The sequence below is a fragment of the Leptinotarsa decemlineata genome, unplaced genomic scaffold (assembly GCF_025532065.1).
Source record: "Leptinotarsa decemlineata unplaced genomic scaffold, Ldec_3_MD MMD2_tig00078422_RagTag_RagTag, whole genome shotgun sequence".
Lineage (NCBI taxonomy): Eukaryota > Metazoa > Arthropoda > Insecta > Coleoptera > Chrysomelidae > Leptinotarsa > Leptinotarsa decemlineata.
In genome coordinates, this window is record NW_027412747.1 from 562,501 (window position 1) to 579,899 (window position 17,399).

Consider the following 17,399-nt stretch of genomic DNA (forward strand, 5'->3'; position numbering starts at 1 on the left):
ATTTGTAAATATTGAAATTTCGTTGTTGAATTGAATCCGAAAGTAAACGCAACAAAAAATTTCTCTCACTTTACTGACGACCGCTCTGGCTATGCACGACTGTAATTTTGAGTTATTATTTCATCGGAAAACAAATCAAGTCCACGACTTAGATTTTACAAATGTGGGTGCTTTTAATTGTCACTGTCAAAACTTTATCATTGCTGCATTCATAACAGAATTTTTTTATATACTTGTACAATAGTTTTTGTCTGTCACTTCATCCGCGTGAACTACATATTATAGCTGATTATCCCGCGTAGATCCGAACCCATGGGGATATCTGAATAAAAAGTGGCTCATGTTACTTCTAGATCCCATCACAAGTCACTTGAGTTTGGTGGTTTAGAGCTCCCTTGTGAATAATATTTGATATTATAACTCCCGAAAATCAGTATACAGGGTGTTCATTGAACATGCGGCAAAAATTAAGGGACTATTCCTTGGACTATTTATTCTAAGGATATTTTGTACCTTGATGTTTTTTGATGGGGCCTTTGTTTCGAAGATATGGGGCGAACAAGAATTTCGACAATAACAATTTTGGAAATTTTAAAATTATTAACGTAGCCGAAATAAAAGTATAGCGCACTACACTTGACCTACCAAGTACCTAATAAAAATCTTAACGATTCCGTTACTACCTATCATCAAAATTCCGATTACAGTGGAAGATTTGAGAAATCGGATAATTGCTGGGTGTAACGCAATCAGAAACGATCCTGGTGTTTTTGAAAGAGTTCGGGAGTCGGTGAGGAGAAGATTGGATTCTTGCATCCGAGCGGGGGTAGTCATTTTCAACAGTTCTTGTAGATTAGGAATCATTTAACGTCATTTTTGGAAATACATTTTTATTGTCGAAATTCTCTTTCGCTCCGTATCTTCGGAACAAAGCGACCTATCAAAAATCATCAAAGGACAAAATGTCCCAAGAATAGTCCATTTTGCCGCATGTTTAATAAACACCTTGTATTTTGCTATCACAAAATAAAACTACATGAAATATTATCACAGGGAAGTTCTAAGCTACTAACTTCGATGGCCTACGTTCCCCTTTCGGTGAAATAACCTCATCTTACCTGACCAGCTGCAGAGTCGCCGGTGAGAACGGGCACTGCAAAAAAAGTTTAGTGTGAAGAATTGTTGATATGTTGAATTGAAGGGGTTATATTTTTAGGAGTGATTAATTTTTTTTGGGAAAGAAAGTTTTTGGCTTTCTACTACTCCATCTGATACAAAAAAAGGGATGAGAGAATCTTCCAAAGAAAGGAAGGAAGTAATCAATTTGAAACTCTATACATGAATGTGTAGATCATGCAAAGAAGTAACTTTCAGACACAAACTGAAAAAAAGTCCTCCTGAAACAGCTACTTTCATATAAACATTGAATTACACGAAAGAAAATAATTTTTTCGAAACAAATACTTCTATATGAACACTGAATTATACAGAATATACTTTTCTCTACTCAGTTTGTATTTCAAACATTTGTTTTGGAATAAGAATCAGATATCATTCACATGAGTTCTACTTTGAATGAATGGTAATAAATTGTACTCACATAGAACACTGTCACCCTCACTGGTATACACCGATGTTTCGCCTTAAGACACTTGCCCTAAGGCTCTTCAGTACCAAATTGGATAACATTATAGAAAATACACACACTTCATTCATGAATTACGATTTTGAATGTCACGGAATAAGCTTGATCTGCTTAGGTCATCGATGACATCGTAATGACATTCATTCACCTATTTGATTCAATCCCAGCCAAGAGGAATCTTATTTGAACTGAAGGGATTATATTTTTTGGAGTGATTAATTTTTTTTTGGGAAAGAAAGTTTTTGGCTTTCTACTACTCCATCTGATACAAAAAAAGGGATGAGAGAATCTTCCAAAGAAAAGAAGGAAGTAATCAATTTGAAACTCTATACATGAATGTGTAGATCATGCAAAGAAGTAACTTTCAGACAAAAACTGAAAGAAAGTCCTCCTGAAACAGCTACTTTCATATAAACATTGAATTACACGAATGAAAATAATTCTTTCGAAACAAATACTTCTATATGAACACTGAATTATACAGAAGATACTTTTCTCTACTCAGTTTGTATTTCAAACATTTTTTGTGGAATAAGAATCAGATATCATTCACATGAGTTCTACTTTGAATGAATGGTAATAAATTGTACTCACATAGAGCACTGTCACCCTCACTGGTATACACCGATGTTTCGCCTTAAGACACTTGCCCTAAGGCTCTTCAGTACCAAATTGGATAACATTTCAGGAGGACTTTCTTTCAGTTTGTGTCTGAAAGTTACTTCTTTGCATGATCTACACATTCATGTATAGAGTTTCAAATTGATTACTTCCTTCCTTTCTTTGTTGATATGTTCTATTGCTCCAAATGAAGTACTAATTCATCTTCCAATCTATTTATGAGTGTGAAGCCGTAATCGATAAACTGCGAAACTATTAAACTGACTTTGTAATTATTTCCACTATCAGAAAATTACATTTTTCAGAAATAAAATAGGCCATTTGCATTCCAGATATATTCAGTGGATCTGGATTTTCATTGGTGAATCAATTATATTCTATATTATATATCCTCGAAATCGTGGATATATTAAGAAATTCTGCGATTACTATAGTTGAATCCGTAGTGTTTTACGATTGGAATACTATTATTACTTCTAATATCGTGTGGAGAGAAGCATCATTGTAACTTTTAAATATTACATTATGCCTTGTAAATTAAAGATAGACAAATACATGAGAAAACCCAAAAACCTAAGACCACGTGAACAAAGTTGTGGGCAACAGCAAGTTTACTCATAGATAAATGATTTGAATGAAATATTCACACAATTAACGTTATTCAGAGGGCACCGTATAGAAGTAAACACAAGTAAATTCACGCCCAGTCGGCGTTTTTGATGTATGGGGTCGAGATTTTATTTTATGCTGGCATGTTGCGGGGCAGGAGGGTGTTGGCTAAGAACTATCGTGTACCTCTGCACGAGGTTCGATCAAAAAATATGTGACCATGATATGACTTCATCATTGTTATGAGAAGCTCCCAATAAATGTCTCATATGATTGTGAACTGTTTAGAAATTGATAAAAAATAAGACAAGGTGGTGAAATAAACGTATATTTTGTATAGTAAGATTATACAATTTAGGTCGAAACCGTATGCTAATCTATTTCAAAGGTTTTTCAGAATGATGGGTTTTTGATATTTTTTTAAAATTTGTTTTCAAATTTCTATTGGCAAATTTCAAAGTATAATAAATTCTTACCCTTGTGAAAAGAGAAAGTAAATAATCCAAAGGAAAATTATCACAAGAGTGAGAAATATTAATTTTTGAAAACATTGTTTTGAGCTGGTTGCCTATGCAATCAGCTCAAAACATATAAATTGTTGAATCTGGAGGCATATATAAACTTCAAAACTGTTTGGCTTCTGTATTACTATATGCCTTGAAATAACTATATATATTTGTTTCATTCAACGTTACTAGCCGCCGTGGCAAAATTTGTACATATTTTACATGAATGTTCTCTTGAACATTTTCTCAAAAGATATCCACAAAAATAGCCCAAGCTGTTGCCTTCTGGAGTGGCTAGAGTTCTATAATCATTTGTATCTACTCTCAAAGATTAACGGGGATTTTTTGGAACTTCCACAAAAATCTTCACTCTATTTGTGTCAGCATCTGTAATACTAGATAGAATCTCACTAGTATCTTCTAGACAGTTCCTTCTGCCTGTGTGAAATACTGAAGAGTAAATGTGTTTTTGAAAGCTCTGGTAATTTGAATACGAGTTGGGTTTCTGGCATTTCCACAAGTATTCTAGGGGTTGTTAAACTTATGAATTCAAGAAAGGAAACCTACATAAATCGAGTTGCTCGTTTAGGGGTATATATTTCTGGTTTTTAACCCAGATATGCCTCGACAACCTGGAAGTCTCGACATGCAGCGGTTTTTACGTGCACGAGAGCTATCAGTGTGGCAAATGCTTCAGTATACTTGTAACATTGTGGCTGGACGGACTACATTCAGTTTTGTTGTGTAAAAGTGAGAATTTTATTTTTTTGGAATACAGATATAAATAGAAATGGCTGAGTACGGTGTCAACTTTGCAAGGTATGTACATTTCAAGCATAAGAAATCAGAATATATTTTACCAATTGCTGGTAATTAGAAGAAAAATGATAATTATATCACAAATCCTTTAGATATATTCATTTTATATAGTACATTAGGAAAATACATGTCTATCAATGTTATTTAATTTCAGAGGTTTTTCACTCAACGAAGTTCTAGTTATGTTGGAAGATGATGCTGAATTAGCTGAAACAGTAGATGAAATTTTCATTTTCCCCCCAGAAAATACCACGGCTGAAGTAACAGATGAAGATTCTGGGACGGAAGATATTTTTACAATTGATAATCTACCTGCCTCTCAGTTACAAGCACCAGCGGAGATTAGATTTCAAACGAAATATGATAGAATTGATTATTCATCAGAGGACGATGTTCCCTTGTCCGAATTACAAGAACGATTGAGATTATCAGATAGAAGAAAAAAAAACTTTGAAAAAAGAGTACGAGTGGGTCCAAGAAGATTTACCTACATTAGAAGCAAACTTCGAGCATTCGCATGATATAAATAATTCAGAGAATCCAATGGAGCTTTTCTCGAAATTCTTCGATGAAGAAATAATCGAACTTTTCGTGAGTAGCAGTAATAATTATGCCCAACAAAAAAAATTCAACACCCAATATAAAACATTCTGAATTCAAAGCTTTCATTGGAGTTTGCTTGCTTAGTGGTTACGTACAGGTGCCAAGGAGAAGAATGTATTGGGAACGTGAAAAAGATGGACATAATGATTTGGTTGCCGAAGCAATTTCAAGAGACAGATTTGAATAAATTTTTTCCAATTTACATGTGTCAGAAAATCAACAATTAGACCACCATGACAAATTACAAAAGCGAGGCCCCTATTCATTCTTCTGAATAAAAAGTTTATGGAAAACTCGATTGTCGAAGAAATGCACTCAATTGATGAAGCCATGGTACCTTATTATGGACGCCATGGTACATTATTATGGACGCCATGTCTGCAAACAATTCCTTCATGGAAAGTCAATAAGGTATGGCTTTAAATTATGGGTTGGAAGTACAAGACTTGGTTACTTGAATTGGTTTGAACCATACCAAGGTACTGCAACAAATATAAGTGAACGATATGCAGAGTTCGGAGTTTGCGCAGGAGTGGTATTGGAATACGCACAAGCCCTGCGCAAGAAATGGGCGGACAGAAAATTTCATCTCTTTTTCGACAACTTCTTTACGTCCATTCCTCTAATTGAAAAGCTGATGAAAGAAAAGTGTTTCGACAAGAGAGAAGCGATTGTCAGTAAATACCCTCATAGACTCTAAAGTTCTGAAGAAAAAAAGCGAGGAAGCTATGACTATAAGAAAATTTCAAATCAGAATATAACCGCAGTAAAGTGGCATGACAACAGCATCGTAACTCTTTGCTCGAATTTTTCAGGAGTCGAACCTCTGCATGTGGTCAAACGCTACTCGCAAAAGGGGAAGAAGAATATTCAAGTAATTATAATCAGCTTTTATACGCAGTTAGTGTCCGTAATATGGTGTCAATGCATTGATATGATAGGTCCCTAAAGGAGTGTTCAAGGAATCAGGGCTGCAACCTGGTAGCTTAAGGGTGAAATAACTTTAGTTATTAAATAAGGCCCGTCTCGACGTGGATTGAGCTTCTTAGTTGTTCTCTTTGGTTTTGAACTTGGGGTATGGAGCTCCATACTTGAGCTCCTTCAATATAAGGTGTTGTCGCTGTTCGCCTTTTATCGGCATACTTTTTGTATCGATCTTGTTGTACATCATGATTACTCCTAGCGTTTTGCCAAGTGATGGCCATACGTTGTAAGTATAGATTAATCTGTGGGACAAAACTATCAGAGTTCACGATTACTCGTAGATCATTTGAACTTCATCAAGGGTTCTCAGTTCTCGATCAAATGTGAGATAAGCTAAAGTATAGACGATACTCTCACCTTTAGCGGTATTCATGGCAAACCGTATAGTTGGCAACATTTGAGGCCATGTCTTGTCGTTTTTCACAAGCATCGCGAGTCTTAGTTTCAATACTCTAGTTTTTTGTTCTACCATATTGGATTCAGGATGATATACTGGAATGAGGACTGGAATGAGGAATTGTTTCACATTCAATAGGAAACAAACTTGCTGCATCACCTCGGAGATGATCGAATCTCCATTGTCTGAGATAAGTTTGCGTGGAAGGCCATATCTCATGTAAATTTCTTCCAGAAGGACTTTAGCGCATCGCTCTCCAGTCGCAGTCTCGACTGGAGAGCATTTAGTACAAGTGCCTTCGACTATAAAGATCATCTCTTGGCATCTTCGGATTCTGGAAGAGGTCCGAAAAGGTCTATGGCCATGGTTTCGAATCTCTGGGCATAAATAGGCGTTGTTAGCAAGCCCGCGGGTTTCTGATTGGTTGCTTTATATCTCTGGCAATCCGCACATTTCTTGATATAATCAGTAATATACCTTTTCATACCGGTAAAATAATATTTTTTCTGCTACTCTGGCATATGTCATCTCTACGCCACAATGGGCAGCAGAGGGATCATCATGATACTCCTGCAATATTATTTTTCTCTCATGGGATGGTACCACCAGCTGAGCTTCTTCATTCTCTTCGTCATCCCAAGAGTATCTATACAGAGCTCCAATGGACATTACATAACCTCTATTAGCCCTCTGGGTAATAGTGTTATCACTGGGATCTTCGAAGCTTCTAATGATTTTTGCGACATCTGGGTCCTTGAGTTAGTTGTTCTTGACGAATGTCAGTAGCTGATCGTCTCGGCATCTCAATGGCAATTAGATGTAACATCACGAGTACAAGGGGGTCTTGAAAGAAAATCGGTAAGGACATTCTGCTTTCCACAGAGATATTTTAAATAGAGATTATGTCCTTGTATTTTTAAAGCCCATCTGCTAATCATCCAGTTGGAGATTTAAACTTAATAACCATCGAAGGGGTTGATGGTCTGTGGATAAGGTTACACGTGATCCTTCTATGTAACCTCTAAAAAATTTATTCAAGGCCCACACCACGGCAAGGGCCTCTCGCTCAGTCGTTGAATAATTTTCCTCCGCCTTTGTCAAGACTCGACTAGCATATTCTACTGAGTGTTCTTCAGCTCCTTCTCCTTGAACTAATACCGCGCCCAAAGCGTATGAACTGGCATCGGTTCTGATGAAGAATGGCTTTGTGTCATCTGCTTGCTGTAATACAGGAGCTGCAGGTAAATAACTTTTCAAAGTTTTAATGATTTTTTATGTCTCTCTGTCCAGGTCCAAATAACATTTTTCCTAGTTAGTTCACTAAAGGGACGAGATATCTCAGCAAAGTTTTCTATAAATCTGCGATACCAGGAGCAGGCTTGCAGGAATTATTGCACTCCTTTCAAGTTACGTGGAGGTGGTAGATTCGCAATCGCCGCAGTTTTCTCTGGATTCACAGCAATTCCAGTGGGTGTTAGCAGATGTTTCTGTTCCTCGTTGAGCATCTGGCCTTCCTCAAGAGATAGGGTCTCGAAACTAGTTATTTGTAATTCTCTAGTAGTTGCTTCTGGTTCGAATTGAAAAGGGTGGTACACCTCATCATCAGCGAAATTCTAAGTTTTATCAGCTATGTTCAACTGAATCTTATGTCTATTATGAAATCGATTCCAAGTAGTGTACAGTTGTTAGCATCCGAATAATGACAAAGGTTGTTGGGATGATACGCCCCTGGAGAAACACATCCACCTTAGCAAGTAGAATTTGTTTAGTTCTGGTACTACCATCAGCAAGTTTCATAACCACAGTTCTATTCGAGAATGTCTGATTAGTATCTTCAAAAATTTTATAAAGAGAAGGTCCTGCGATACTTTTCTTGGCAGCTGTATCGATGATGCCAACTCCATTGAAGCCTAGAATATTGACATTAAGCATTAGCCTTGAACATGATGCCAGTTCACCAGTATAATTCAGATTTTCAACGGAAATCTCGGCACTTAAAAATTCAACCGAAGAGAAAGCAGCATTTTGACAAATAGGACAGTTAGAGCGAGTGAACCCTGGGCGCTTACTGCCATAGCATATCAAACCCGTATTCATTGAGGTTGCTGTCGCTGAATGTCTTCTCGAATCGGTTTGTGTTCTTTGTCTATCAACTTTTTGCAGTCATCTTTTGTGTGACCAATATTTTTACGAAATGCATATCGCGGTCTGAGTTTACGTTTCATTTCGCTATATTATTCATTTGCAACTGAGTCTTTACTATTCGAACTCGCGGAACTATTATCTGTATCGAAACTATCCTCAGCAAGTCGAGCTTTAGAAAGAAAGTCAGTAAAAGAAGTTACTGAATCCCTAGCACTTTTTCACGAATTTTCACATGCAATAAACCGTATACCATGTCTATTTGAGTCTTTTCATTAAGCGTTCCGGCCGGTAACTGCGTCAAAATCGAACGACACTTGCGTCGCAGCAAAACCGTCTAAGAGCATCGGTAAACCTTTTAAAACATTGTCATCCGACACACTCGAACAGTCTTTGAAAATTTCAATCGCGTCCAGAAATGCATTTACATCACTATCTTTCGAACCATCGAAACGGGATGAACATTTGGAAAAGTTCCCGGTCGACGCCACTGTCTGGGTATTCACAATCGATAATCGGCTCAATAACTGTTGAAACTGTTCATCGGTGAGAGTTACAGACATCTTGCTAGAGTTCGTATTGTTCACTTGACAAAATCGCGAATCTGGCAAAACAGGCAACGTTAATTCGATATCACGCGAACGCAACGAACGAATTGTCTTTGGATTATCCACGGTTACAGCAAATGATGAAAATGTACTTACAGTCTCTCAGCTTGCGATTATTTTGCTTCTTTTTTTACCCTCAGAAGTAATCCAGAGTGATGATTGTCACCGTGTCACTATTTAAGGTCCACAATGGCTTACGAGTGTTCTGTACGAGAAGCACTTGTTAGAAATAGACCACTGTTTTTCGAAAAAATTTCGATTGAAACACTCAAATCAAACTATGTTCAAAAGGCCCCACTTTGGGCGCCAGTATAACATTTACTTTTTGCTTGTGGGTGGTTTTGAACATGAATTTGCCGTCGCTCTTATTGCCCTGGCCGAAAGCCTGTCAAATGAGCATCTTCCCTCTATTTACCGCTACCACTGCCAAGGGAACCCCTACTCCGCCTAACTCACCCCCTCAGGCATCCCCGATGCAGAACGTCGACAATGCGGGAGGATGAATTAGCGGGGCAGAAGACCCTTTTCTTCATTTATTAAATCCCAAGTATTACGATAATCATAAAATTACATATTTACATTTAAATGAATGAACATAATCAGCCAATACCCAATCCTTTTACAATAATAATAATAGAAAATAAAACATAACAATATTAACTCTGCTCCAAATAACAATATACACTAATAATAATTCAATAATAATGCCTATCTATCTTCTCTTTTATCCCACCGCCCGCCCAACTAGCCAGGTTTGTCTCGCCTTCGCTGTCTACTTAGCCTGATTAGGCTCTCATGCTTTATTTCAGTTCCTGGTTCCCCTGTAAGTCGCAGCTGTCTCCTTTTATTCTCTCATTCGTTACTAATCACGTTCTCCGCCCATTCATTCACGAATCTTATCCGGTCATCGCTTTTTCGATTCCTTTTCCTCAGTGTTATCTCCCCTTTTTCCCTTTCCATTCGTTCCTTCCATTCGCGCAATCTAGTCCTGTCCCCGTCCATGCATCTCTCAATCACGTGATCTGCCGTTTCTGGTTCTCCGTATCTACAGGGACACGGCACTTTCGGTCCCAGGTTGAACCTAGCCAGGTATCCTGGGAAGTTACCGTGCCCTGTCAGCAATTGTACGGCCTTTCTCGACAGATCCAACGGTTCATGCCCAACTATTTTACAAAACTTGTAAAACAATCGCCTAGTCGTACCGCTCTCCCATTCCCTTTGCCAGCCACCTTTGAGGCATTCCTTTATTCTCTTTCGCTCTTCATTCTTACTGCCTATCCTTCTCACCTCCCACGTCACGCTCTCTCTGTCCAACCCCTTTGTGGCATCCTCGTGGGCCTTCCGATTACCCAGGTTATTTAACTGAGTGATCTTTTCGCCATATAATACCGGTCCGTGCTCCCCTTTCTCTCCTCAATTTTTCTCTGAATCATTGCTACCCTCTTATTCTTTGTTCTCCCCCTTTTCGTCCCTTCCACAGCCACTGCGGAGTCACTAACTATCATGACGCTCTCTTCCATACTTCACATATCCATCACCCTCTCGATCGCAATCATCTCCGCCTCATTTACGCTGCTCTGTTCATTGAATCTTTCATTCCCTGTGAACCAATCCCCCTCTCTCTCTCCCATGCCCAACCTATTCCTATTCTTCCTTCGTCTAACCTTATCCCTGCGGCCACAGCCACCTCGGTCATTCTTTCTCTCCCCGCTTCCCCCAGTAATATCCCTTGCATCCATGGGGCTACCCTATCACCTCCTTTCACTCTGTTTTCAATCTTTCTTGTACCGTTCATACTCCATTCCCAGTATCTTGCCCTCGCTTCCACGTGTAGTGAGGCAATCCCGGAAATCACGCAGAGCGCAGCCGTTGGTGTTGTCCTGGTGTTGCCCCGCTTGAGGCGATCAGGAAGAGCCTCTGCGCTGCACTCAGCTGCCTTTTTACTCTACTGTCATGCACTCTGTATCCCCATAATTGTACCCCGTATAACATCGCTGGTTTCGCTACCCTTTCATAAATGATTTGCACGCATTCTCTCCTGAGCCCGACATTCTTTCCGGTCCACCTTCTTAGTTTTCCCGCCAATTCGCTCATCTTCTTTCTCACTTCCTTGTGGTGGTCAATAAATAGCAACACAGTGTCCACTACAACCCCGAGGTATCTTACATTCATTCTTATCTCTAGCTCTCATTTGCCCTGATGACCGGTGGTTTCGAACAGTAAGGATGACTTTGAATGGTGCGACAAGGTTAGGTTAGGTTACAGGTATATATAGAATAGATTGTGGCGAATGCTCTGCAGAAAATACAGGCCAAACCAGTAGAAATTTTGACATGACTGCGTGAAAACATCTGTTTGCACCTACAGAGGTGCAGGGAAGTTGAACTTGCTTCCCGATCAAGTGTGGCCGAGTTGGCTAGCATTTCCCGCCAACAGTCTGAAATTGCTAGCCAATGAAGCAAACTAGAAAAACAGATTGCCGAACTGACAAAAGATTTGGCCGAACTACATCGGAAGGAAACATCTCTGCAGGAAAGGCGAAAAGTAGTGACCTCTCCGATAGAGCGATTTAAAAAATTAAAGACTATGTTGGAAACATTTTTTGTAGATGAATTGTAAATAAAAGATTAGTTTTAGGTTAATTAGGATTATTGAATTATGATAGTTTTAAGTTTATATTTGTAATTTTAGAAAAATAAAAAAAGAAGTGAAATAAAGGGTGTACATTGTTTTGGTTTGGTATACATTGAACAATGCGATGGTTGGAGCATTTTTCTTCCCTTCGTCTTATCATTATTTTCTTTTTTTATTTCAATTCCAAGTTATTCTAGACAAATACCTCACATCAATTTTTGTGTTCTCTAATCTCTTGTAAATAATCTCTTGGGAAGAAAATTAAAAAAGAAAAGACATGCTTCATAATGAAATCAATAAGTATATTTCATATTATTCATTTTTACATAAAACATTGCATAACCCCTACCTACCAGCCACTACCACCCTCTCCACTTGAAGAGTATGAATGTAGGAGTTACTCAATGTAATATTCAGTTGAGTAGCTATCGCCAGCATGTCAACAACTCAGGAAGCTGATTCCACGACTGGACCCCAGTTAGAACCTCTGTCAGCACCTAGAGCTCCTGACTACAGGAGTGACAACGACGACGACGATTTGGACGTGGACAAGGAAGTCGATTCCACTACAGAGCCACATAGAGGTCCTTCAACGTTTTGGGGCATTGATTCCAGGATTCAAGTGCTTCATGTTATAAGCACTGACGATAGGAAAAGGTCGGACATAGAATATCCGGATCCTAATATGGATACTGATCCAGAAGCTGCTGCCCAGTGGTCGAGGCGGCTGGCTTTCTTACGCAGAATTGAGAATGAAAATCGTTTCCCCCATCATTTCCTTTCCTTTCCTTCCACAGAGTACACACTTTTTGGTTGGTGTACACGAGGCACTACGAGGTTGGGGCAGTGTCTTCCTCCCTCTCCCTTATTAGTTTTAAAAGACATGTTTCACAATGAAATCAATAAGTATAATTTCATATAATTCATATTGTATCTTATCCATTCAATTATCTCTTTCATTGAATATAGCTCATGTCATTTTGCAATGCATTCCCACTTAATCCCCTCTCCTCCCCACTCCTCCCACACTCCCTTTCAAAAGTATAAAAGTAGGAATTATCTGTTGGAATATTCAGTTGATCAGCCACCTCCAACATGGAACCTGATTCAACTACTGAACCATTTAGTGTCCCAGAGCATCAGCCACCTTATTACGCCTCCATCCAAGTACGTATCGCTCACTCCACGACGGCACCGCACGGCATTGGGTATGAATACATGAATCATGATATTCGAATGCAGGTTCAGCAGGGCACCTTTCGGATGGAAGTTATCCGGATCCTGACGGATGGTGGGATCCCGATTGGGATGACCCACTACCCGGAGACACAGATGATGACGATGACAGTAACGACGATGAGTCCGAGGAATTCGAGGATAGACCTCAACCATCCCCAATCCTCATCGAAGATAGTCCTCCACCATCCCCCATCCTGATATATAATCGTTTCCTCGTTTCTTCCACCCTTTTCTTTCCTTTCCTTCCACGGAGTACACACTTTTTGGTTGGTGTACACGAGGCACTGCGAGGCTGGGGCAGTGTCTTCCTCCCTCTCCCTTATTAGCTTTTTTTTTTCATAATAATCACTCAGAGTTTCATGAAGATCATCATTCTTGGTGTTTTCAAATTTCAAAGACTGAATTGTTCACTCCTCCATTTTATTTTTTCCAATATAAATATAGCATCAATCCCAGTTCTACATCATTCTTCCACAATGTCGAGTACAGGACCCATCCAGGTACATGAAATAGATTCAATGTCCGATCATTGCAGTATATCCTTCACTCAATTTCGTTGCGTTGCATATATGCAACGAATGTCAGGAACCAGAACAATACAACAGATGCATTAACTGTACAATGAAAAATGAAAAAAGGAACCTACATCTTAATGTTGATCATAGTGCTTGGAGCCATGAGTGTGAAGTCTACAAATATGAGGTCAACAAACGAAACGCAAGTAGAAATCTGCGGCAATAGCAACTACCGCAGAAAAATATGCACATAAACACTTCTGAAAACAGCTGCCAACAAAATCGCAATGAAGATGGATACCTCACCATACTCCATCAAAATATACAGTGTTTGAGGAACAAAACTGATGAAGTAGAAATATTTCTAGACTCTCTATCGTCAAAGCCAAACATTTTATGCATAACAGAGCATTGGCTCTTAGAATCTGAAATAGAGAGTATACAAATTGAGGGATACGAATTGAAATCGGCTTTTTCCCGGAAAATGATGTGTCATCGAGGAGTCAGTATTTACACAACAAACAATATGGATGTGGAGAACGTAGAGAGTGTTGTCAGAAAAAGTATTGAGGGTCATTTGGAATGTGGAAGTGTAGTAATTAGGAAAATGAAAATTGTAATTGTATGTGTTTGCAGAACTGGCTTAGGATCATTCGATATTTTCATTGTGAACATGGAAGAAATAATTAATTTAGTTCATGAAAAATTCACTACATTTAAGGTTATACTATGTGGAGACTTTAATATCAACTTGCTTGAAGACAACGTACAAACTAAAGTATTTTTAGACTTACTCCTTACTCACAACATAACACAAACTATTTTTGAACCAACCAGAGTAACAAATATTTCATCTACTCTATTAGATAACATTTTTGTAAATTTTGATGACTATGAAAAAAGCATGGTCTTAAATACTGCATTATCTGATCACTATGGACAAATGATAACCCTTTTCACACAAAAAATTAAAGCAAATGAAATAAAATGGACCAAAAAAAGAATATTCCCAAAAAATAAAATTATTCAGCTTAAACAGGATCTCGCTGAGGTTAATTGGGAAAGTGTAACACAGAGTACAGATGTAAATATAGCATACAACTGTTTTTCGAATATTTTCACCAGAATAATGAACCTGATCTTTGTGGAAAAAAAGTTGAATAAAACTAGGCCCAATTCATGGATAACAAGGGGTATAAAAAAGTCTTGTTCGAGAAAACGCTCATTATACAAAAAGAAGACACTAGGGCTGATAAGTATTCAGTATTTCAAAAAGTATTGTGCCGTTCTCTATAAAGTTATTGCAGCTGCTAAAAAAATGTCTAACACTGAATATATAATGAAAGCCGAAAATAAAACCAAAGCTACATGGTCATTAATCAAAAAAACAAAACAAAACCCAACTAAACAATATCCTAGAAAGTTTTGCAAAAAAATATAAAGATTCACAAACCATAGTAAATCAAATCAATAAGTATTTTAGTGAAGCTTGCCCAGACCTAAATAAATCAGATAGCCCAGATTATACAAAAATAGAAGAATGTGAAGATGCTTTTTTCTTTGAACCTACCACTCCGCTTGAAATAATAGAATGTATTAGACAACTAAAAAATAAAAAATCTGTCGGTGAAGATTAGATTCCTATGTATCTATAGAAAGAAACAGCAGAGATCATAGCCTATCCTTTGACTTATATTATAAATTTATGTTTCTCACAAGCAATATTCCCACAAGTACTGAAAGTGGCATCTATTAAAGCTATATTTAAAAAAGGAAACAGAGATGAAGAAAGTAACTACAGACTCATATCATTATTGCCAAATCCCAGTAAAATTTTTGAAAAGCTCATGAATAAACGTTTACTCAAGTTTTTAGATGATAATGTGTTGTTAGCAAAAGAACAAAATGGATTCCGTAAAGGTAAATCAACCGTACAAGCAATATATCAAGCTATAGAAAAAATTTTACATCATTTGAACAAAGATTATTGTACTGTAACTTTGTGTATTGACCTGTCAAAAGCATTTGACAGTGACAGCCATGAAATTTTATGCAACAAACTTGATAAATATGGAATCAAAGGCACATCTTTGGACTTAATCAAATCCTATTTGACAAACAGAACCCAACATTTGATTGAAAATGACATCTCGGGGATAATTAAATCAGAATCAATTGTGATAAAAAAGGTGTGCCACAGGGATCCATCCTAGGTCCATTATTATATATATTGTACACAAATGAAATATATATATATATATATATATATATATATATATATATATATATATATATATATATATATATATATATATATATATATATATATATATATATATACAGGGTCCTGCAACAGTGGCGCGGTGTTCCATATCTCTATATAGGAAGCAGATAGGAATCTAATTTTCTATAATATTACCTTATTGCTCGAGCTCGACAAAATAAAAATATTGGCGGTCACACAGGGTGTTCGATTTTTTCTGGGCGGATCCCAATTGTGTCTTTTTAAATGGCAACCTATATTTTTTATCGCTTTTTCGGTTTCTTCATAGAAAATAAAATAAACTTTATGTATATCTGCACTTCGAAAATATTGATGGTTTTCGAGATATCTAGCATGACAGGTTTTTTTTTCCAATATTCGTCACTCAGAATATTTGAAATTATAAAGTGGTGCCAAGTACAGTTGAAATTTTTTTTGGTCGAATATTCTACATTGGTAACTCTCTCAAACGATATATCTGAAATCGACCTGTGATATACAGGGTATGAAAAACCGCTTGCCAAATATTGTAAATGAAAATTTGCAAAATCTTCCTTAGATTAAATGGAACACCCTGTATATTATTGATCCATAAGAAGCGCCAACGAAACCTCTACAAATTTCATTAAGTATTCCCTATGGCTAAGTTCAATAGTTTTTCTTAAATGAGCATTTCTTTCGAAAAATGGTCATTTTTTCAAAGCGAAATCCATTTGACGACTGATAAGAATACACAAAAAATACCCTTTCCTTAAAATATCGCCCATTCCTAAAATTACCTGTTGCTAGATAAACAAGTTGCGAATTACACCACAAAATGGACGTTCTTGAATAGTTACAATAATTTCAAAAATCTCGGAATTTGTGCCATATTCTTTCGGTCTAAAACAACCTTTCAGCGAATGAAATATTTATTGGAAATCAAGTAGTCTGGCAAATGACAGAACAAAATATTTGGCTGCAAATGAATATTGAAATTTTTAGTCAATCGTGAAGTTGAACTGTCGGTATAATTTCATCAGAATGTTGTTATCAAAAAGTGATTTGATTAATATGATTTTCATATTAGGTGAATCAGACAGAAATTGTTTATTGGCAAGTAGAATTTATTCTCAACGGTATCCAGATAGAAGGCATCCAGATGAAAGATCTTTCCGAAAGGTCTTGGGACGATTCGTTGAAACTGGATCTATTAATTATTCCAAACATGAGCGCATCAAGCCAGCTACTAATGAAGATAATGAATTGCAAGTTCTTCTTGCTGTTGAAGAAGATCCTAGTAGGAGTCAACGACAAATTGGGGAAATAGTGGATATAAGTGAGAGATCAGTGCAACGAGTATTGAAGAAACATCGCTTGCATCCATACCACGTTCAGTTACATCAAGAACTACTGTATGCTGATTTCGAGAAAAGAGTGAGATTTTGCAATTGGGCCATGAACAAAATTCGTCGAAACGAATATTTTTTCAATAATATTTTATGGTCGGATGAATCGACATTCCATAAAAATGGATTGGTAAATCGACATAATTACCATTATTATGCGACAGAAAATCCTCACTTATTGAGACAGGTGGACTATCAACATAGGTGGTCGATAAATGTCTGGGGAGGCATCATTGGAGAATATGTAATTGGTCCATACTTTTTTGAGGGACATATGAATGGTGCAATGTATCTCAATTTCTTACGATGGTTTGTTAGATGATATTCCTCTTGACCTCCGCAATAGAATGTGGTTACAACATGATGGTGCACCTGCTCACTATTCGGCAGAAGTGAGAGATCATCTAAATGAAGTATTTCCCAATA

At 37.4% G+C, this 17,399-nt stretch overlaps 1 protein-coding gene across 3 annotated transcripts in view; it reads right to left on the minus strand.

Moving 5' to 3' along the window:
• The window catches only part of Cpsf73 (Cleavage and polyadenylation specificity factor 73), a 174,168-nt gene that overhangs the window by 39,371 nt on the left and 117,398 nt on the right, over positions 1-17,399 (minus strand). Inside the window, exon 8 of one of the 3 annotated variants that reach the window (XM_074186075.1) lies at positions 1,119-1,153. The exons of the other annotated variants lie outside the window; for them this stretch is intronic. Within the exon in view, the coding sequence (XP_074042176.1) occupies positions 1,119-1,153 (35 nt within the window). The remainder of the gene's footprint in view (positions 1-1,118; positions 1,154-17,399) is intronic. 3 annotated transcript variants of the gene reach the window in all.